The 23741-nt window shown below is 44.2% G+C and overlaps 1 protein-coding gene across 2 annotated transcripts in view; it reads right to left on the bottom strand.

The window, feature by feature from the left end:
- Positions 1 to 23741, bottom strand: part of LOC140493839 (WD repeat-containing protein 70) — a 194298-nt gene that overhangs the window by 113729 nt on the left and 56828 nt on the right. For both annotated transcript variants that reach the window (XM_072592797.1, XM_072592806.1), the window contains exons 6-8: positions 19155 to 19214; positions 18856 to 18989; positions 18358 to 18511 (exon numbers count right to left, since the gene is read on the bottom strand). In XM_072592797.1, coding sequence (XP_072448898.1) covers positions 18358 to 18511; positions 18856 to 18989; positions 19155 to 19214 — 348 coding nt within the window. The remainder of the gene's footprint in view (positions 1 to 18357; positions 18512 to 18855; positions 18990 to 19154; positions 19215 to 23741) is intronic.

The raw sequence follows: 23741 nt of genomic DNA, 5'->3' as shown, positions 1-23741 counted from the left end.
CCCATGTCAGATGCCGTTTAAATGTTTTATTGTACCAGCCTCCACCACTTCCTCTGGCAGCTCATTCCAGACATGCACCACCTTCTGTGTGAAAAAGTTGTCCTTCAGGTCCCTTTTAAATCTTTCCCCTCTCACCTAAAACTTATGCCCTCTAGTTTTGGATTCCCTCACACCAGGGAAAACATATAGAACACAGAACATTACAAAACAGTACAGGTCCTTCGATCCTCAATGTTGCGCCAACCTGTGAAACGAAATCTGAAATCCATCTAACCTACACTATTCCATTCTCATCCATATGCCTATCCAATGACCATTTAAATGCCCTTAAAGTTGGTGAGTCTACTATTGTTGCAGGTAGTGCGTTCCATGAGGCACTACTCTCTGAGTAAAGGAACTATCTCTGACATCTGTCCTATATCTATCACCTTTAATTTAAAGCTATGCCCCGTCGTGATAGCTATCACCATCCTAGGTGTTATGAAGAAGTGTGTGTACTGTACCTTTAAGAGAGTTAAAAGCTAGCAGAACTATCTAACACAGCACCAAGTTTTCTGAACAAGATGTAATGTAATATTTGGTCGAACAACTCAATTAGTTGGTTGCCTGGAGATGACAAAACAAATTTGAATTAGGCCAATCAATTTAAATTATACCCTGAAAAATATCAAACTCCAATGAAGTTTGCATTTTGTTTATTGACGATCTGAAAAGCCAATGACACAATCCGATACTTTACTGGCATAAGACCGGGGAAAAGTGAACAGTTCGGAGGAGAACTGCCAAGCCACCAACCAATGCAGGCTGCCCGGAGAATAGCTCTCTTAAAGGTACCTTTATCGATCAGTAACCTGTGAAACAGAAATCCCAAAGAAAAAGAAAAGAAGACAAAGGAAGAAATAAAGAGAAGATTCAACATCTGGTTAATTTTGAAAATTTGAATTTTGGTAAATCTTAATTAGGGATTTTATCAGACTAGTATTGTAGAAGGGAAAGTAAAAGATAGGTTAGAGGAAGCAGTTACATAGAACATTACAGCGAGTACAGGCCCTTCGGCCCTCGATGTTGCGCCGACCTGTCATACCAATCTGAAGCCCATCTAACCTACACTATTCCATGTACGTCCATATGCTTGTCCAATGACGACTTAAATATACTTAAAGTTGGCGAATCTACTACCATTGCAGGCAAAGTATTCCATACCCTTACTACTCTCTGAGTAAAGAAACTACCTCTCACATCTGTCCAATATCTATCACCACTCAATTTAAAGCTATGCCCCCTCGTGCTCGCTGTCACCATACTTTGAAAAAGGCTCTCCCTGTCCACCCTATCTAACCCTCTGATTATCTTGTATGTCCCTATTAAGTCACCTCTCAACCTTCTTCTCTAACAAAAACAGCCTCAAGTCCCTCAGTCTTTCCTCGTAAGACCTTCCCTCTATACCAGGCAATATCCTCGTAAATCTCCTCTGCACCCTTTCTAAATCTTCCACATCCTTCTTATAATGCGGTGACCAGAACTGTACACAATACTCCAAGTGCAGCCGCACCAGAGTTTTGTACAGCTGTAGCATAACCTCATGGTTCCGGAACTCAATCCCTCTATTAATAAAAGCTAAAACACTGTATGCCTTCTTAACAACCCTGTCAATCTGGGTGGCAACTTACAAGGATCTGTGTACCTAGACACAGAGATCTCCCTGCTCATCTACACTACCAAGAATCTTACCATTAGCCCAGTACTTTGCATTCCAGTTACTCTGACCAAATGTGGATCACCTCACACTTGTCCCCATTAAGCTCCATTTGCCACCTCTCAGCCCAGCTCTGCAGCTTATCTATGTCTCTCTGTAACCTGCAACATCCTTCGTCACTATCCACAACTCCACCGACCTTAGTGTCGTCTGTAAATTTACTCACCTACCCTTCTAAGCCCTCATCCAGGTCGTTTATAAAAATGACGAACAGCAGTGGACCCAACACCGACCCTTGCGGTACACCACTGGTAACTGGACTCCAGGGTGAACATTTCCCATCAACCACTGCCCTCTGTCTTCTTTCAGCAAGCCAATTACTGATCCAAACTGCTATATCTCCCACAATTCCATTCTTCCGCATTTTGTACAATAGCCTACTGTGGGGAACCTTATCGAACGCCTTGCTGAAATCCATATACACCACATCAACTGGTTTACTCTCATCTACCTGTTTGGTCACCTTCTTAAAGAACTCAATAAGGTTTGTGAGGCACGGCCTACCCTTCACGAAACTGTGATGACTATCCCTAATCAAATTATTCTTTTCTCGATGATTATAAATCCTCTCTCTTATAACCTTTTCCAACACTTTACCAACAACTGAAGTAAGGCTCACTGGTCTATAATTACCAGGGTTGTCTCTACTCTCCTTCTTGAACAGGGGTATTACATTTGCTATCCTCCAGTCTTCTGGCACTATTCCTGTAGACAATGACGATTTAAAGATCAATGCCAAAGGCTCGGCAACCTCCTCCCCGGCCTTCCAGAGGATCCCGGGATAAATCCCATCCAGCCCAGGGGACTTATCTATTTTCACACTCTGCAGGATTTCTAATACTTCTTCCTTGTGAACCTCAATCCCACCTAGTCTAGTAGCCTGTATCTCAGTATTCTCCTCGACAACATTGTCGTTTTCTAGAGTGAATACTGTCAAAGAATATTCATTAAGTGCTTCCCCTATCTCCTCTGACTCCACACACAACTTCCCACTACTATCCTTGATTGGCCCTAATCTTACTCTTGTCATTCTTTTATTCCTTAAAAACCATAGAAAGCCTTAGGGTTTACCCTGATCCTACCCGTCAACAGCTTCTCATGTCTGCTCTTGGCTCTTCTGAACTCTCTCTTTAGGTCTTACCTGGCTACCTTGTAACCCTCGAGCGGCCTAACTGAGCCTTCACATCTCATCCTAACTTAAGCCTTCTTCTTCCTCTTGACCAGAGATTCCACGTCCTTCATAAACCACAGCTCCCGCTCTGCCTGACAGGTACATACTTATCAAGGACACACAGGAGCTTTTCCTTGGATAAGCTCCACATTTCTAACGTGCCCATCCCCTGCAGTTTCTTTCCCCATCCCACACTTCCTAAATCTTGCCTAATCGCATCATAATTGCCTTTCCCTCAGCTGCAAGTCTTGCCCAGTGGTGTACACCTATCCCTTTTTATCACCAAAGTAAACATAACAGAATTGTGATCGCTATCACCAAAGCGCTCACCTATTTCCAAGTCTAACACCTGGCCGGGCTCATTACCCAGTACCAAATCTAATGTGGCTTCGCCCCTTGTTGGCCTGTCTACATACTGTGTCAGGAAGCCCTCCTGCACACACTGGACAAAAACTGACCCATCTTTGTACTCGTACTATAGTGTTCCCAGTCAATATTTGGAAAGTTGAAGTCCCCATGACAACTACCCTGTCTCTCTCACTCCTATCGAGAATCATCTTTGCTATCCTTTCCTCTATATCTCTGGAACTATTCGGAGGCTTATAGAAAACTCCCAACAGGGTGACCTCTCCTTTCCTGTTTCTAATCTCAGCCCATACTACCTCAGTTGACAAGTCCCCAAACATCCTTCCTGCAACTGCAATACTGTCCTTGACCAACAATGCCATCACCCCCCCCCCCACCACCGACCCCCATCCCTCCTTTTCCCATCTTCTCTGTTCTTACTGAAACATCTAAACCCTGGAACCTGCAACAACCATTCCTGTTCCTGCTCTATCCATGTCTCTGAAATGGCCACAACATTGAAGTCCCAGGTACCAAGCCATGCTGCAATTTCACCCACCTTATTCTGGATGCTCCTGGTGTTGAAGTAGACACATTTCAAACTACCTTCCTGCTTGCCGGTGCCATCTTGCGTCCCTGAAACTTGATTTTGGACCTCCCTACCCTCAACCTTTTCTATACTCTAATTACACTTTTGACTCCCATCCCCCTTCTGGATTAGTTTAAACCCACCCCAATAGCCTTAGTAAATAGTTTATTCGGGTGGGTTTAAATGAGCTCAGCAGGGGATGGGAACCTGAGGTGTAGTTGCAGCGCATAGGAGGATGAGAGTAGGGAGGGCATGGATAGGATTTCATGGTCACAAGAATGTGCTGGCAGACAGCAAGCTGGTTTGAAGTGGGTCTACTTCAACACCAGGAGTATCCGAAATAAGGTAGGTGAGCTTGCAGCATGGATAGGTACCTGGGACTTCGATATTATGGCCATTTTGGAGACATGGATGGAGCAGGGTGAGGAATGGATGTTGCAGGTTCCAGGGTTTAGATCTTTCATTAAGAATAGGTAAGGCAGTAAAAGAGGGGGAGGTGTGGCCTTGTTAGTCAAGGATAGGACAACGGTCGCTGAAAGAATTTTTGACAAGGATTTGTCTACTGAGGTAGTATGGGCTGAGATTAGAAACAGGAGAGGAGAGGTCATACTGCTGGGAGTTTTTTTGTAGGCCTCTGCAGAGTTACAGGGAGAGATGGAAGAGAGGACTGGCAAAATGATTCTGGGTAGGAGTGAAAGGAACAGGGTGGTCATTGTGGGGGACTTTAACTTCCCCAACATAGACTACAAATGCTGTAACTCTAGTGCATCGGATGGATCAGTTTTTGTCCAATGTGTACAGGTGGTTTCCTGACACAGTATGTCGAAGGCCCACTAGAGGGGAGGCCACACTGGATCTGGTGCTTGGTAATGAACCAAGCCAGGTGTTTGATTTAGTTGTACGTGAGCACTTTGGAGAGAGTGACCATAATTCAGTTATGTTTAGCGATGGAAAGGGATAGCTATATGCCACAGGGCAAGAGTTATTGATGGGGCAAGGACAATTAGGATGCATAGAACAGAGTAGCAAAATGCAGGGGATGGGGACAATGGAAATGTGGAGCTGGTTTAAGGAACAGATATTACGTGTCCTTGATAGGTACGTCCTGGTCAGGCAGGGAAGAAGTGATAAGGTAAGGAACCGTGGTTTACTACAGAAATTGCATCTCTTGTTAAGCAGAAGGAGGCTTTATACGTTGATGAGACAAGATGGTTCAGATGAGGCAATGGAGAGTTACCGATTAGCTAGGAAGGATTTAAAGACAGAGTTAAGAACGAAGAGAGGACATGAGCAGTCTTAAGCAGGTAGAATAAAGTAGAATCCTAAAGCTTTCTATAGGTATATGAGGAATAAAAGGATGAGTGGGGCAGGTAGAGGACCAGTCAAAGACAAAAGTGGGAAGTTGAATGTGGATCCTGTGGAGATTGGAGAGGTACTAAATGAACATTTCTCATTGGTTTTCGCTCAGGAAAAGGAGAATATTGTAGAGGTGAAGAATGAGATACGAGATATTAGACTAGAAAGGATAGAGGTTAGTTGTGAAGAACTGTTATCAATTCTAGAAGGAGTGAAAGTAGATAAGTCTCTTGGGCCAGATGGGATTTATCTGAGGATTGTCTGGGAAGCTAGGGAGGAGATAGTGGAGCCTTTGGCTTTGATGTTTGAGTCGTCATTGTTGAGAGGTTTAGTACCAGAGGACTGGAGGATTGCAAATGTTGTGCCCTTGTTCAAGAAGGGCAGGAGAGATGACCCATGTAATTATATACCAGTGAGCCTTATTCCTATTGTAGGAAAAGTTTTGGAAAGGATTATAAGAGATAAGATTTATAATCATCTAGCAAGCAACAATTGATTTTAGATAGTCAACATGGTTTTGTCAAGGGTGATCGTGCCTCACAAACCTCATTGAGGTTTATGAGAAGGTGACCAAGCATGTAGATGAGGGTAGGGCAGTTGACGTGGTATACTTGGACTTCAGTAAAGCCTTTGATAAGGTTCCACATGGTAGGCTGTTGGAGAAAATGCAGAGGCATGGGATTGAGGGTGATTTAGCAGTTTAGGTGAGAAACTGGCTTTCTGGAAGAAGGCAGCGAGTGGTGGTTGATGGAAAATATTCAGCTGGAGTCCGGTTACTAGTGGTGTTCCACAAGGATCTGTTTTGGGACCACTGCTGTTTGTCATTTTTATAAATGACTTAGACACAGGCATAGATGGATGGGTTAGTAAGTTTGCAGACAACACTAAAGTCGGTGGAGTAGCGGACAGTGTGGAAGAATGTTACAGGTTGCAAGGGGACTTGGATAAACTGCAGAATTTGGCTGAGAGGTGGCAAATGGAGTTTAATGCAGCTAAATGTGAGGTGATGCACTTCGGGAAGAATAACAGGAAGGCAGAGTACTGGGTCAATGGAAAGATTCTTGGTAGTGTGAATGTGCAGAGGGATTTTGGAGTCCATGTACATCAATCCCTGAAAGTTGCCACCCAGGTTGATAGCGCTGTTAAGAAGGCACAAGGTGTGTTAGATTTCATTAGGAGAGGGATTAAGTTCTGGAGCTGTAATGTCACGCTGCAACTATACAAAACGCTAATGCGGCCACACTTGGAATATTGTGTATAGTTCTGGTCACCCCATTACAGAAAGGATGTGGAAAAGGTGCAGAGGAGATTAACCAGGATGTCGCCTGGTCTGGAGGGAAGCTCTTATGAAGAATAGCTGAGAAACGTGGGTCTGTTCTCATTGGAAAGGCAGCGGCTAAGAGGGGATTTGATAGAAACATACAAGGTGATCAGAGGATTAGATAGGGTAGACAGTGAAAGTCTTTTTCCTAGGATGATGGCGCCTGCTTATACAAGGGGTCATAACTACAAATTGAGGGGTGATAGATTTAAGACAGATGTCAGAGGCAGATTCTTTACTCAGAGTGGTAAGGGCGTGGAATGCCCTACCTGCCAATGTAGTTAATTCAGCCACATTAGGTAGATTTAAACAATCCTTGAATAAGCACATGGATAATGATGGGATAGTGTAGGGGGATGAGCTATGATTAGTTTAAAGGTCGGCGCAACATTGAGGGTCGAAGGGCCTGATCTGCGCTGCATTGGTCTATTGCTCCATATTCTATGTTGTTAGTTTATTATTCTGTTATACTTTAACAAATAGTTGTTAATTTTAACTTTTAAATAGTTCTTGGCCTCTTGAATTTTCAAAGATTAATGCATGGAATACAACTTTTCTGTGTTGCTGGTTTAAATTAAGCAGGATGGTTTACCCAGTTACGTAACATAGGAAAAAGGCTCTTACTATCCACCCTATCTAACCCTCTGATTATCTTATAAGTCTCAATTAAGTCACCTCTCAACTTTCTTCTCTCTAACGAAAACAGCCTTAAGTCCCTAAGCTTTTCCTCATAAGACCTTCCCATCATACCAGGCAACATCCTGGTAAATCTCCTCTGAGCACTTTCCAAAGCTTCCACATCTTTCCTACAATGCGGTGACCAGAACTGTACGCAATACTCCAAGTGTGGCCGCACCAGAGTTTTGTACAGCTACAACATGACCTCATGGCTCTGAAACTCAATCCCTCTACCAATAAAAGCTAACGCACCATATGCCTTCTTAACAGCTCTATCAACCCAGATGGCAACTTTCAGGGATCTATGCACCTGGGCACTGAGATCTCTCTGCTCATCTACACTACCAAGAATCTTAGCATTAGCCCAGTATTCTGCATTCCTGTTACTCCTTCCAAACTGAATCATCTCTCACTTTTCTGCATTAAACTCCATTTGCCATCTTTCATCCCAGCTCTGCAGCTTATCTATGTCCTTCTGTCATCTACAACAACCTTCAGCACTATCCACAACTGTACCAACCTGAATGTCATCCGCAAATTTACTAACCCATTCTTCTATGCCCTCATCTAGGTCATTTATAAAAATGATAAACAGCGACGGTGGTCCCAAAACACATCCTTGTGGTACACCTAGTGAACTCCAGGATGAACATTTCCCATCAACCACCCTCTGTCTTCTTTCAGCTAACCAATTTCCGATCCAAACCGCTAAATCACCCTCAATCCCATGCCTTTGTATTTTCTGCAATAGCCTACCATAGGGAGCCTTATCAAATGCCTTACTGAAATCCATATACAACACATCATCGTATTTAGCCTCATCTGTCTCTTTGGTCACCTTCTCAAAGAACTCAATGCATTTGTGAGGTATGACCTACCCTTCACAAAACCGTGTTGACTGTCCCTAATCTACTTATTCTCTTTCTAGATGATTATAAATTCTATCTCTTATCACCTTTTCCAACACATTACCCACAACCGAAGTAAGGCGCACTGGTCTTTAATTACCAGGACTGTCTCTACTCCCCTTCTTGAACAAGAGGACATTTGCTATCCTCCAGTCTTCTGGCACTAGTCCTGTAGACAATGACAACATAAAGATCAAAGCCAAAGGCTCAGCAATCTCCTCCCTGGCTTCCCAGCGAATCCTAGGATAAATCACATCTGGCCCGGGGATTTATCTATTTTCACACTTTCCAGAATGTCTAACACTTCCACCTTGAGAACCTCAATCCCATTCAGTCTAGTAGCCTGTATCTCAATATTCTCTTTGACAACATTGTCTTTTTCCAATGTGAATACTGACAGAAAATATTTATTTAGTGCTTCCCATCTCCTCTGACTCCACACACAACTTCCCACTATTGTAATTGATTAGCCTTAATCTTATTCAAGTCATTCTTTTATACCTCATATACCTATAGAAAACTTTAGTGTTTTCCCTGATCTATCCGCCAACAACTTCTCATGTCCCCTTCTTGCTCGCCTTAGCTCTCTCTTTAGGTCTTTCCTGGCTAACTTGTAAATTGCAAGCGCCCTAACTGAGCCTTCACATCTCATCCTAAGATAAGCCTTCTTGTTACTCTTGACAAGAGATTCAATTTCTTTAGTAAACCATGGCTCCTGTGCTCGACAATTTCCTCCCTGCCTGAACAGTACATACTTAAAGGGCATAAGCTGTTCCTTGAATAAGTTCCACATTTCATTTGTGCCCATCCCCTGCTGTTTTCTTGCCCATCTTATGTGTCCTAAATCTTGTCTAATTGCATCATAATTACCTTTCACTCAGGCGTAACTCTTGCCCTTCAGTATACACCCTCCCTTTCTATCACTAAAGTTAACATAACGGAATTGTGGTCACTATCATTAAAGTGTTCACCCAACTATCATTAAAGTGTTCATTCCCCAGTACAAATTCTAATGTGGCATTGCCCCTTGTTGGCACGTCTAAATACTGTGTCAGGAAACCCTCCTGCACACATTGGACAAAAACTGACCCATCCAAAATACTTGAACTATAATATCCCCAGTCAGTATTTGGGAAGTTTAGATTAGATTACTTACAGTGTGGAAACAGGCCCTTCGGGCCAACAAGTCCACACTGACCCTCCGAACAGCAACCGACCCTCGACATTCCTCAACATTTACCCCTTCACCTGACACTACAGGCAATTTAGCATGGCCAATTCACCTAACCTGCACATCTTTGGATTGTGGGAGGAAACTGGAGCACCAGGAGGAAACCCACGCAGACACGGGGAGAATGTGCAAACTCCATGCAGACAGTTGCCAGAGGCGGGAATTGAACCCAGGCCTCTGGCACTGTGAGGCAGCAGTGCTAACCACTGTGCCGTTGACATAACAACTACCTTGTCACTCTCACTCCTATCCAGAATTATCTTTGCTATCCTTTCCTCTAAATCTCTGGAACTATTTGAAGGCCTCTCGAAAATTCCCAACAGGGTGACCTCTCCTTTCCTGTTTCTAACCTCAACCCATACTACCTCAGTTGACGAGTCCTCCAATGTCCTTTCTGCAGCCGTAATACTGTCCTTGACTAACAATGCCACACCATCCCCACTTTTATCATCTTCTCTGTTCTTACTGAAACATCTAAATCCTGGAACATGCAACAACCATCCCTGTCCCTGTTCTATCCATGTCTCCGAAATGGCCATAACATTGAAATCCCAGGTACTAACACATGCTACAAGTTCATCCACCTTATTCCGGGTGCTCCTGGCACTGAAATAGACAATCCAAAATAACGTCTTGCTTGCCTGTGCCCTCTTGTGACCTGAAACCTTATTTTGGACCTCCCTCCTCCTCCTCCTCTATACTGAACTACAATTTCGGTTCAATTCGATGGGCCGAATGGCCTTGCTTCCACTCCTATATCTTTTGGTCTTATCCCCCTGCTGAATTAGTTTAAACCCACCTGAAGAGCATTAGGAAATTTCCCCCCAGGATATTGGTATCCCTCTGGTTCAGGTGAAGACCATCCTGCTAGTAGAGGTCCCACCTACCCCAGAAAGAGCCCCAATTATCCAGGAATCCAAAACCCTCCATCCTGCACCATCCCTGTAGCCATGTGTTCAACTCCTCTCTCTCCCAATTCCTCGCTTCACTAGCATGTGGCACAGGCAACAAACCGTAAATAACAACTCTGTTTGTCCTAGCTCTAAGCTTCCACCCTAGCTCCCTGAAGTTTTGCCTTAAATCCCCATCCCTTTTCCGACCTATGTCGTTGGTGTCTACATGGACCAATACTTGGGGCTGATACACCTCCCCCGCAAGGATCCCGAAAACATGATCAGAGACATCACGAACCCTGGCACCTTGGAGGCAACACACCAACTGCGAGTCTTTCTCGTTCCCACAGAACCTCCTATCTGTCCTCCTAACTTTGGAGTCCCCAATGACTACTGCTCTGCTCATTTTCCCCCTTTCCTTCTGACAGACTCTGTGCCAGAGACCTGTGCCCCATTACTTACCCCTGGAAAGTCATCCCCCCCCACAACAGTATCCAAAACGGTATTCTTGTTGTGGAGGGGAACAGCCACAGGGGATCCATGCACTGCCTGCCAGTTCCCTTTCCGTTCCCTTATGGTAACCCATCTACCTTGTTCTTGTACCTGAGGTATGACTATCTCCCTGTAACTCCTCTCAATAACCCGAACGATCCGCAGTTCATCCAGCTCCAGCTCCCTAACGCGGTTTTCGAGGAGCCGGAGTTGGGTGCACTTCAAACACAGATGCAGTCAGCAGGGACACTGGTAGTGACCCTTATCTTCCACATTCTACAGGAGGAACATTCAACTGCCCTAACCTCCATTCTCACTGTTCTAAATTCCCAACAAGCTTACTGAAACTAAAAGACCTTGGCTATTCATCCTCTCCATGCACCTCATGATTTTATAAACCTCTATAAAGTCACTGCTCATCCTCCAACCCTCCAGGTAAAACAGCCACAGACTATTCAGCCTCTCCTTGTCGCACAAACCTTCCAACCCTGGCACATTCTTGTAAATCCTTTCTGAACCCTTTCATGTTTCACACATTCTTTCTATAGCAGTGAGACCAGAATTGATGGCAGTACTCCAAAAGTGGCCTAACCAAATTCCTGTACAAGTGCAATATGAGCTCCCAACTCCTATACTCAAAGCTCTGACCAATAAAGGCAAGCATATCAAACGCCTTCTTCACTATCCTTTCTATCTGTGATTCTACTTTCAAGGTACGATGAACCTGCAGTCCAATGTCACTTTGTTCAGCAACACTCCCAGGGCCTTGCAAATTCAGTGTTTCTTCTCTCGGCTTACAGCCAGTAGCTTAATAGGAGAAGCTGCCTCCACCCCCCCCCACCCCCCCCCCCCCCCTCCCCCCCTCACCTCCCCACCTCCCCCACAGATACAGGTCCAGTGCTGGTCGGAGGAGGCAGAGGATCAACTCCGGTGATGTCTGGAATCGGCTGACTGGGCCGTTTTCAAACAGGCCGCAGGTACCTTGGAGGCTACCACCTTCACAGCCTTTCTCAGCAAGTGTGTGGAGCACTGCATAACGAGGAAGTCAATCCGGGGTTTCCCCAACAGGAAACCCTGGATGAACCAGGACATATAGAACCTGCTAAAAAACTAGGCATGAGGCCTTCAGATCAGGAGACCCACTCAAATACAAGGAATCCAATTATGACCTTCGCTGAGCCATTAAGACAGCCAAGGACCAATACCGATGCAAACTCGAGACCCAGACACCCGTCGACTATGGCAAGGACTGAATTACATCACAGGTTCTAAAAAGTGTGTGTGCAAGGTAGCAGACAATGACATATCCCTCCCAGATTGTCTCAACGCCTTCCATGCTCGCTTTGAACAGTATTTCGGTGGAGGGGTAACACCTATTCCGACAAGTCCTGATGAACCCAACAGTCACTGCATTAGAAGTCAGATCAGTTTTCCTTTTGTGTGAATCCAAGGAAAGTGACGGGACCAGACGGAATACCAGTACCACTCAGAGCATTCACAGATCAACTAGCAGAGGTCTTCTCAGACATCTTCAACCTTTCCCTGCATCAGGCCACTGTCCGTGCCTGTTTCAAGAGGGCCAACATCATCCCTCTGCCTAAGGTGGCTCATGCAGCATGTCTCAATGACTACCGCCCAGTGGCCCTAACTGTGGTGGTCATACAGTGCTTCGAAAGGCTGATCATGGCATTAATCAACTCCAGCTATTCTTGATCCACTTCAATTTGCCTATCGGACCAACGGATCCACGTTAGTTGCCGCATCACTTGCCCTTCATTCCTTCCTGGAACATCTTGACACCGAGAACAGCCTCACGAACACTCAACACTGGAGCCCCCCAGGGTTGCGTACTCAGCCCCCTACTGTCCTCACTATATACCTATGACTGCGTCGCCAAATACCAGACTAACGCCAGTTACAAGTTCGCTGATAACACCACCATAGTCAGGCGAATCTCAGATGGTGAAAAAACAGACTACAGACAGGAGGTGGAAAACTTGGAAAAATGGTCCACTGACAATAACCGAGCTATCAATGCCGGCAAAACCAAGGAACTCAATATTGACTTTTGGCAGGATGGTACTCTTGCCCCCCTACACATTCACAGCGCAGAGGTGGAACAAGTGGAAAGTGTCAAGCTCCTGGGAATGGTCATCCAGAACAAGCTTTCTTGGACTTTTCATGTGGACACATTGGTTATAAAGGCCCAAAGTCTCTTCTTCCTCAGGCAGCTGAGGAAATTTGGCATGTCAGCCAATACCCTTGCCAACTTTTATAGATGCGCCGTCAAGAGCATTCTGTCTGGATGTATCACTACCTGGTATGGCAACTGTACCATTCAGAATCGGAGACGGTTACAGAGAGTGGTGAACTCGGCCCAGACAATCACAAAGGCCAACCTCCCATCTATAGATTTCATCTACCAGGCCCGCTGTCAAGGAAAGGCCGACGGCATTCTCAAAGATCCATCCCACCCTGGCAATGCTTTTTTACAACCTGTACCATCACAGAGAAGGTACAGAAGCCTGAACACACGCACCGGCCGGTTTTGAAACAGTTTCTACCCTACTGTTGTTAGAATACTGAATAGATTCACAAGCTCTTAACATTTGCCTGTACCTGTGTTTTCGTTTTTGCCACTGTTTACCTATTATTTACTATCTGTGCTACTTAACTCTGTGATCTGCCTGTATTGCTCGCAAGACAAAGCTTTTCACTGTGCCTGGGCACACGTATCAATAAATTCAATTCAAGGGTATAAGTCCTGCCCTCATTTGCCTTTCCAAAATGCAGAATTTCACATTTATTAAGCATCTGCCACTTCTCGGCCCAAAGGATCAAGATCCCGTTGAGCTCTGAGGTAACCTTCTTCGCTGTCCACTACATATCTAATTTTAGTGTCACCTGCAAACTTATTAACTTTACCTGCTATGTTCACATCCAAATCATTTATATAAATAACAAAAATCAGTGGGCCCAGTACTGATTCTTGTGGCACACAGCTGGTCACAGGCCTTCAGTCTGAAAAGAAACCCTCCACCACCACCCTCTGTCTTCTACCTTTGAGTTAGTTCTGTATCCAAATGGCTAGGTCTCCCTGTACTCCATATGATCCAATCTTGCTAACCAGTCTACCATGCGGAACTTTGTCGAATGCCTTACTGAAGTCCACATAGATCAAGTCTGCCGCTCTGCCTTCATCAATCCTTTTGGTTATTTTTGCAAAAAACTCAATTATGTTATTGAGGCACGATTTCCCACACGTCATTTCCCATGACACTTCCCATTTCAAACAGCTGAGGCCCAAGCAGTGATCCTTGCAGTACACCACTCATTACTGCCTTCCACTCAGAAAAAGACCCATTGATTTTCCCTTGCTGTAGCGGCACGGTGGCTCAGTGGTTAGCACTGCTACCTCACAGCACCAGGGTCCCAGGTTCGATTCCAGCCTTGGGTGACTGTCTATGTGGAGACACATTTTCTCCGTGTGTACTTGGGTTTCCTCCAGGTGCTCTGGTTTCCTCCCACAGTCCAAAGATGTGCAGGTCAGCTGAACCATAGTGTTCAGGGATGTATAGGTCAGGTGCATTAGTTAGGGGTAAATGTAGAATAATAGGTTCAGGGAATAGATGGGGTGGGTTTCTCTTCGAAGGGTCAGTGTGGACTTGCTGGGCCAATGGGCCTGTTTCCACACTGTGGGGATTCTATGATCTATCTGTTTCCTGTTTGTCAACAAATCTCAATTCATGCCAATATACTATTGTTGTTCCATGGGCTTTAATTGTGCCTACTAACTTCTTATAGTTCACCTCATCAAAAGACTTACAAACCTTAAAATACCGTAGGTTCTGCTATCAGGCATGTTTCTTCAATGCGAACTGGCTTGAACGTGATTGAAGAATTTAGACTATTATTTATAGAATGTGAACTTTCCTTACCTGCACTGGCTGAGGTTAGAAACAGGAAAGAAGAGGTCACCCTGTTGTGAGTTTGCTCTTGGCCTCCAAATAGTTCCAGAGATGTAGAGGAAAGGATAGCAAAGGTATTCCTGGATAGGAGTGAGTGTGACAGGGTAGTTGTTATGGGGGACTTTAACTTCCCAAATATTGATTGGGAATGCCATAGTTTGAGTACTTTAGATGGGTGAGTTTTTGTCCAGTGTGCAGGAGGGTTTCCTGACACAGTATGTAGACAGGCCAACAAGGGGCGAGGCCACATTGGATTTGGTACTGAGGAATGAACCCGGCCAGGTGTTAGATTTGGCGGTTGGTGAGCACGTTGGTGGTAGTGACCACAATTCGGTTATTTTCACTTTAGCGATGGAAAGGGATAAGTATATACCGCAGGGCAAGAGTTATAGCTGGGGAAAAGGCAACTATGATGTGATTAGGAAAGATGTGGGATGCAGGGAATGGCCTCAATTGAAATGTGGAGCTTATTCAAGGAACAGCTACTATGTGTCCTTGCTAAGTATGTACTTGTCAGGCAGGGAAGAAGTGGTCGAGCGTGGGACTGTGGTTTACTGAAGAAGTTGAATCTCTTGTCAAGAGGAAGAAGAAGGCTTATGTTAGGATGATGCATGAGGGCTCAGTTAGTGTTACAAGTTGGCCAGGAAAGACTTAGAGAGAGAGTTAAGGAGAGCCAGAAGGGGACATGAGAAGTTGCTGGCAGGCAGGATCAAGGAAAAACCTAAAGCTGTCTCTCGGAAAGTCAGGAATAAAAGAATGACTAGAGAAAGATGAGGGCCAATCAAGGACAGCCGTGGGAAGTTGTGCATGGTGTCCAAGAAGATAGAAGAAGCATTAAACGAATATTTTTCATCAGTATTCACACTGTCGAGGAGAATACCAAAATACAGGCCGCTAGACTGGATGGGATTGAGGTTCACAAGGAGGAGGTGTTAGCAATTCTGGAAAGTGTGAAAATAGAATAAGTCGCCTGGGCTGGATGGGATTTATCCTGGGATACTCTGGGAAACCAGGGAGGAGATTGCAGAGCCTTTGACTACAGGAATAGTGCCAGAATTTGATTAGGGATAGTCAATCAAGTTTTATGAAGGGTAGCTTGTGCCTCACAAACCTTATTCAGTTCTTTCAGAAGATGACCAAACAGGTGGATGAGGGTAAAGCAGTTGATGTGGTGCATATAGATTACACTAAGGTGCTTGATAAGGTAACCCAAAGTAGCAGAAAACACAGAGGCATGTGATTGAAGGTGATTTGGCGGTTTGGATGAGAAATTGGCTCGTTGAAAGAAGACAGAGGGTGGTGGTTCATTGGAAATATTCATCCTGGAGTTCAGTTCTTAGTGGTGTACCACAAGGATCTGTTTTGGGGCCACAGCTGTTCGTCATTTTTATAAATTACCTGGATTTGGGCGTCGAAGGATGGGTTAGTAAATTTCCACATGACACTACAGCCTGTGGAGTTGTGGATCATGTTGAAGGATATTGCAGGTTACAGAGAGATATATATAAGTTGCAGAGCTGGGCTGAGAGGTGGCAAATGGAGTTTAATGCAGAAAAGTGTGAGGTGATTCACTTTGGAAGGAGTAACAGGAATGCAGAGCACTCGGTGAATGGTAAGATTCTTGGTAGTGTAGATAAGCAGAGAAATTTTGGTGTTCATGTTCATAGATCCCTGAAAGTTGCCACCCAGATTGATAGAGTTGTTAAGAAGGCATAGAGTATATTAGCTTTTATTGGTAGAGGTAATGAGTTTCGGAGCCATGAGATCGACTTGCAGCTGTGCAAAACTCTGGTGCAACTGCACTTGGAGCACTGCATACAGTTCTGGTCATCACATTATAGGAAGGATGTAAAAGCTTTTGAAAAAGTGCAGAGGAGATTTTCTAGGATGTTGCCTGGTCTGGAGGGATGGTCTTATGAGAAAAGGCTGAGGGACTTAAGGCTGTTTTCATTGGAGAGAAGAAGGTTGAGAGGTGACAAATTGAGACATAAGATAATCAGAGGGTTAGAAAGGGTGGACTGTGAGAGCCTTTTTCTGAGGCTAGTACTGTATAACTTGAGGGGACATAGCTTTAAATTGAGGGGTGATAGATATTGGACAGATGTCAGAGATAGTTTCTTTAGTCAGAGAGTAGTAGGAGCGTGGAATGCCCAGGCTGTAACAGCAGTAGACTCGCCAACTTTAAGAGCACTTAAATGGTCACTGGATAAACATATGGATGAAAATGGAATAGTGTAGGTTAAATGGGCTTCAGATTGGTTTCACAGGTCGACACAGCATCGAGGGCTGAAGAGCCTGAACTGCGCTATAGTTCTATGTTGTACAATATGATTCCAGCCTCATTAGCTTAAATGTCCCGTTTATTGCATGATTTTCTTATAAGGTAAGATCGCACAGCAACCAAACTATCGCGTTATATCAGAACAGAGTGTACACCACATCCACTGATTCTCCCTTACCTATTCTTATAGTTACACACTCAGAAATCTCTAGTCAATTTGGTAAGAGTTATTTACCATTCATAAACCCATGGTGGCTTTGTCCAATCTCATTAATGCTTTTGAAATATTCCGATATCACATCTTTTACATAGACTCCAGCAGGTGCCCCATGGCTGATGTTACCCTAACTGGTTAGCAGCTCTGTTTTTCTCTCCCTTTTTAAATAGTGCAGTTATATTTGCCACCCTCCAATCTATTCCTGTGTCTATAGAATTATGAAAGATGATGACTAACGCGTCCAATATGTCCAGGGTCACTTCCTTATGAAAAACATTCTGTGATTCAGACATAGATATCTCAAACATGATGGACTAGTTTGATGGTTAAATGTTGAAATCCTGTTTGCACTTGTGATCAAGACCAGGCGAAGGACCAAAAACAAAACCAGAAAGTGTTGGAAAAACTCAGCAGCTGTTCCTTTGGAGAAGGGAAAATAAGAGTCAACACTCCAATTCAAAAATAATTTCTTCAGAACTGAAGGAAGGTAGACGTGTGATGGATTTTGTTTGCCAAATCAGTGGAGACAGAGGAAGAACGAGAGAAAAGTATGAGACAGATTAGAGGACAGAGATTAAATAAGTAAGGTGCAGTTGGAGTCATTATGACTGTAGTAAACAGACTGGCACTGACCCAAACTAAATGTACGATAATAAACCACTATGTCCAAAAGCCAAGATGCAAACTGCCAAATGGCAGTGCATAACCATAATGGGTCTGAAATTGTTGAGCTCAATCTTTAAGTCCAGAATTGCAAGTTAAGATGTTGTTGCTCAAGCTTGTTTCAAACAAACCCCTGACAGAATTAGAACATTTCAGAAGACAGTAAGAGGTAACCACATGGCTATGGATCTGGAATCATACATCAACCAAAATGGATCAGGACTACAGATCTCATTCCCTGAAGGACATTGAATCTAGTCAGGTTCATGATAATTATCAACAAGACAAAAAAAATTATTCCAGATTTAAATTTTGAATTTAGATTCCTCTGGAGGCCATTGTGGTATCTTAGCTGATTTCTTCAAAGCCTCTAGATTATTCATTCAGTAAAACATTTCCTTAAAAGAAGAGCCAGCAATGTTAGCAAGAGAGACTGCCAGGTACTAGGAGACATGGGACGCAAGTATTAACATAAATCGCTCTGGTACCTTGGTCTTAGCTTGATCAACAATGTATTGGTCGCCTTTTACACACTCCATCACCTGAAAGCCATCACGGTCCAACACCTTGGCCTGGGCACTTCCAGCCACGCACAGAATCACATCTCCTGTTGAGCTGTACTGCAATGACTTAATCTGATGGCTACAATGAAAAAAAAACAAAACTGAAAAATACAGCATCCAACAGCCTGTGCTAACCACACCACTTCTGGAATGCCCCATGATTCTAACAGTGCCCTTCGCCTGTCTTGCTCACTGCCACTGCACCCCACTCAGCAGTAAGTGGCATTCGGGGTTAAGAGTGATTAGGAGGGGATTTAGGATAGTGTTTTGGGAAGTTTGAAGAGGTTCTGTGGGATTAGTGTTGGAAAGTTAAGGAAGGATTGGAGGTGGACTGGGAATGCTATCAGTTGTTGGTCAGGAATGATGTGGGGGAGGGAAGTAATTGTCCTGAAATAGAGAGGAGTTCACAGCGTAGCCACTCACCACTCACAGGGCTGTAATGATCGAAATGCCTGTAATGAGGCATCCATTCCTGCAAAGTCCCAGAGCTTCACCTCGTAATCGTAGCCCCCGGTGACAAGTCGTGCCCCCGAAGGATCCAGTCCTAGTGCTGACACCTGCAGCCACAAGAAATCTTTCCACAATCCTTGGCTTTTACAACAGTTATTTTCCCATTTCAGTCCACAACCAAACATGCTGAGAAATAAAGGTACGGTCTTTACAAAATAAGTACTTTGACAGCCCGCACACTGTCGTCAAGGCTGAACAAAACCCTCACTCACCGTTTTTTTGCCATGGGTTAGTGTGATTTCATGCGAGTCTGGAATCCGTTTTAATGGGTTCTAGAGAAAAATAAAAGGAACATGGTTATTCAGCTTCAATCAGCACTTCAACTTGTATAGTCAAACTGATATAACATTTTTGTCATTGCTATCATTTGCTATCCATTCGTAACTATTTGTGTTGATAATTCATTTAACTTATTGTCAATGCGTCATGCTTTCAGATATCACATGTCGGAAAAATTTTTGTTTTGACATTTTTCTACATTCCTTCCTCCATTTGCCATGAACCCTCATTTCCTCTGCCTCCCATTTTTGCTTTGGACTTGTCTATCTTTCTCTTTGGCCTTTTAAATCTGCATATTACATATCTTTACATATCTGCAAACTACTCCTTTGTGACACACAAAATTAGAACATCTAGATTTCTCTACATCTTGGAATTCAGCAGTCATTCTCCATTTAAATTATACCTGCTCTTGTATTCTTCCTGCCAAAATAAATAACTTCACATTTCCTACAGCATAATCAATCTGTAACACTGTGTTCTGCACTCTGTTCTGCTACCCTGACACACACAGTGTTGTATGGCTAGCATGCAAAACAACACTTTCCATTGTATCTTGGTACATGTGACAACAATAAATCAAGCAATCAATCTGTCAGATTTTTGATCAGTTAATGTATCCATATTTGTCTGCAGCCTTTCTATTTCATCTTTACCACAGTCTCCAACCTATCTGCAAGTCATCTACAAATGGTACAGTGACGGGAGATGGTAGCATACAGAAGCAAAGAGGTTCTTCTGCAGCTGTACAGGGCCCTGGTGAGACTGCACCTGAAATATTGTGTGCAGTTTTGGTCTCCAAACTTGAAGAAAGACATTCTGGCTATTGAGGGAGTGCAGCATAGGTTCACAAGGTCAATTCCTGGAATGGCAGGACTATCTTATGTTGAAAGATTGGAGCGACTGGGCTTGTATACCCTTGAGTTTAGAAAGCTGAGAGGGGATCTGATTGAGAACACTCTGGAGGCAGGAAGCATGTTTCCACTGATGGGTGAGTCCCGAACCAGAGGACACAGTTTAAAAATAAGGGGTCGACCATTTAGAACAGAGTTGAGGAGAAACTTCTTCACCCAGAGATGGGTGGGTGTATGGAACGCTCTGCCCCAGAAGCTGTGGAGGCCAAGTCTCCGGATTCTTTCCAGAAAGAGTTGGATAGCGCTCTTAAAGATAGTGGAATCAAGGGTTATAGGGATAAGGCAGGAATAGGATACTGATTGAGGATGATCAGCCATGATCATAATGAATGGTGGTGCTGGCTCGAAGGGCAGAATGGCCTACTCTTGCACCTATTGTCTAATGTAGTGGAATCAGAACCGGTCCAATCAAAAGCAGGGCCTAATACACTGGGGACATGCATTCAAATCCTATCACCGTAATTGGTTAAATGTGAATTCTATTAATAAATCTGGATTATACAGCTAAAATAAAACAGGTGTTGGAGAAACTCAACTGGTCTGGCAGGATCGAAGGAAAGAGAAAGTTAACATTTCCAGTCATTTCTATTAGCCTCAATTGAGACAGCGAGAGTCAGACTTTTTACAGTATGGATAGAGGCTCTTCAGCCATTGTGTCCATGCTGGACATCAAACATCCATCTATTCCGATCCATTTTTATGCATGTGGCCCACAGCCCTTGTATGCCTTGGCATTTTTGTTTTCATCTAAATTCTTCTTGCATGTCTTGAGGGCTTGTGCCCTCTATCACCCTTTTTTTCTCTGTCACTTGTGGGATGTGGACATGTTGGTTGTGCAAACATTTTTATCCCATCCCAAGGTGGTCTTGAGATGCTTGTGATGAGCTGCCTTCTTGAATTGTTGCAGTCCATGTGTTGTTGGGAGACCTATGATGTCCCTACAGAGGGTGTTCCAAAATTTTCACCTAGCAACAATGAAGGAACAGTGATATATTTCCAAGTCAGGATGGTGAGTGGCTTTGAGGGCAACTTGCAGATTGTGGTGTTCCCATGTATCTCCTGCCCTTGTACTTTGAGACTAAAGTGATCGTCGTTTTGGAAGGTGCTAAGGATCTTTGGTAAATTTCTGCAGTTACGTCGTGTAGATAATACTTACTGCTGCTACTGAGGATTGGTTGGGGAGAAGTGGATACGATGCCAGTCTTAGATTCCCTACAGTGTTGGAATCTAAGAATCTAAGACTGGCATCGTATCCACTTCTCCCCAACCAGTTTTATCGAGCAGGTTGCTTTGACCCAGATAATGTCAAGTTTCTTGAGTGCTGTTAAAGTTGCATTCACACAACTGAGTGGGGATTATTCTGTCATACTGCTGACTGTGGACAGACTTTGAGGTGTCACGTTGTGAGTTACTCACTGTAATATTCCAAGCCTCTGATCTGCTCTAGTTGCCACTGTATTAATATGGTGAATCCAGTTCAGTTTTTGATCAATGTAACCCCAAGGAAGTTAATAGAGGGGAAATAACTGATGGCAGTGTCATTGAATGTCAAGGGGCAAACCTGGATATTGTCCACATCTCATTGCATTTGAACATGGACTGCTTCAATACCTGAGGAGTCACAAATGGCACCAATCATTGTGCAATCCCCACTTCTGACCTTACAATGGAGGGAAGGGTATTGATAGAAACAGCTGAAAATAGTTGTGCCTACCTCACCTACCTGAGGAACTCCTGCAGAGATGACCTGGAGCTGAGATAACTGACCAACAACCACAACCATCTTCCTCTGTACCAGGTATGACTCCAACCAAGAGCAAATTTTCTCCCTTGATATCCACTGATTGCAGTTTTATTAGGACTTCTTGATGCCACACTCTGTTGAATGCAACCTGGATATCAGAGGCTGTCACACTTACCTTTGGAATTTAGCTCTTTTGTCCATGTTTGAACCAAGGCTGTAATGTGGTTAGAAATTAAGTGGCTACGCTGAAACCCAGATTGGACGTCAATGAGCAGGTTGTTGCTAAGCAGGTGCTGCTTGGTAGCACTGTTGTTGGTATCTTCCATCACTGGAATAGCAATTTGTCAGGTTGGATTTGTCCTGTTCCAAGTTCTGAAGGAGCAGTCTGCAGCACCATTGCAGAAATGTTATCAGGCCTTTGCAGGATGTAGTGTCCCCAACATTTTGTGATATCACATGGAATGAAACAAATTAGTTGAAGACTGGTCTCCATGATGCTGGACATCAGTTGGGAGGAGGCTGAGATAGGTCATTCACTCAGCAATTCTGGTTGAAGATTGTTGCAAAGCTTCAGCCTTATCTTTTGCACTGATGAGGTGGGCTCTTCCCTTATTTAGGATGGGGATATTTATGGAGCCTCCTCCTCCAGTTAGTTGTTCAATTGTTCACCATCATTCACAACTGGATGTGGCAGGACAGCAGAGGTTCAGTCTGATCTGTTGGTTGTGAAATTGCTTACCTCGATCACTTCCTGCCTATGATATTTAGCATGAGAGTGTAGTGCTGGAAAAGTGCAGCAGGTCAGGCAGTATCTGAGGAGCACGAAAATCGACATTTCGGGCATAAGCCCTTCATCACGAATTATCAATGTCATGTTGACAGTTCTCGCTGTTGTTTGGTGTTCTGACTTCTACATTGCCAAGCGCAGAGCGTCAGCTCTGATATACCACCTACTATCTCCCCCGACACCATGATCCCACGATGGAACACCAGGCTACTGTGTCCATACTGGTCACTAATTTCAATTCATCGAGGGATCTCACCCCAACCGCTTCCCCAAACCCTAAACATACCACTCTAACCTCCCTCCCAAAATCCACAAAAAGGACAGAGATCTCAGGGCACAGTTTCATAGCTCCTTGAAAGTAGAGGCACAAGCAAACAGGATAGTGAAGGCGGCTTTCAGCATGCTTGCTCTCATCAGTCAGAGCACTGAATGACTTGATGCAGCTGTTGGTGAGGCCTTTTTGGGAGTAGTGCACGCAGTTCTGGTCACCCTACTATAGAAAGAATGTTATTAAAATAGGAAAAGTGCAGAAAAGAGTTAATAGGATGTTACCTGGACTGGAAGGTTTGAGTTAGGAGGAGAGCTTGGATAGGCAGGGAACTTTACCCTGGAGTCGAAAAGTGTGGTGCTGGAAAGCATAGCAGATCAGGCATCATTTGAGGAACAAATGAGTCGATGTTTCGGCCTTATGCCCTTCATCAGGATATAGAGGAGGAAGGGGGCTGAGAAATAAATAGAGGGGTGACGGTGGGGCGGGGTGGGGGGGCGTTAGCTGGGAAGGCGATAGGTGGATGCACTTGGGGGACATTTGTGGTAGGTCGGTGGGGATAGTTGGCCAGATAGGTGGGAAGGAAAATGGACAGGTAGGAGAGGTCAAGAGAGTGGTGCCGAGTTGGAGGTTTGGATCTGGGATGAGGTAGGGGAGAGGAGATTTGGAAACTAGTGATGTCAATTTTACCCTGGAGCATAGAAGACTGAGGGATGACCTTAATAAAGGTCTACAAAATCATGAGAAGCAGAGATAAGATAAATAGCCAACAGCTTTATTCCATAGTCGGAGAGTCTAAAACTAGAG

The sequence above is a fragment of the Chiloscyllium punctatum genome, chromosome 2 (assembly GCF_047496795.1).
Source record: "Chiloscyllium punctatum isolate Juve2018m chromosome 2, sChiPun1.3, whole genome shotgun sequence".
Taxonomy (NCBI): domain Eukaryota; kingdom Metazoa; phylum Chordata; class Chondrichthyes; order Orectolobiformes; family Hemiscylliidae; genus Chiloscyllium; species Chiloscyllium punctatum.
This window is presented reverse-complemented; position numbering and strand designations above follow the sequence as displayed.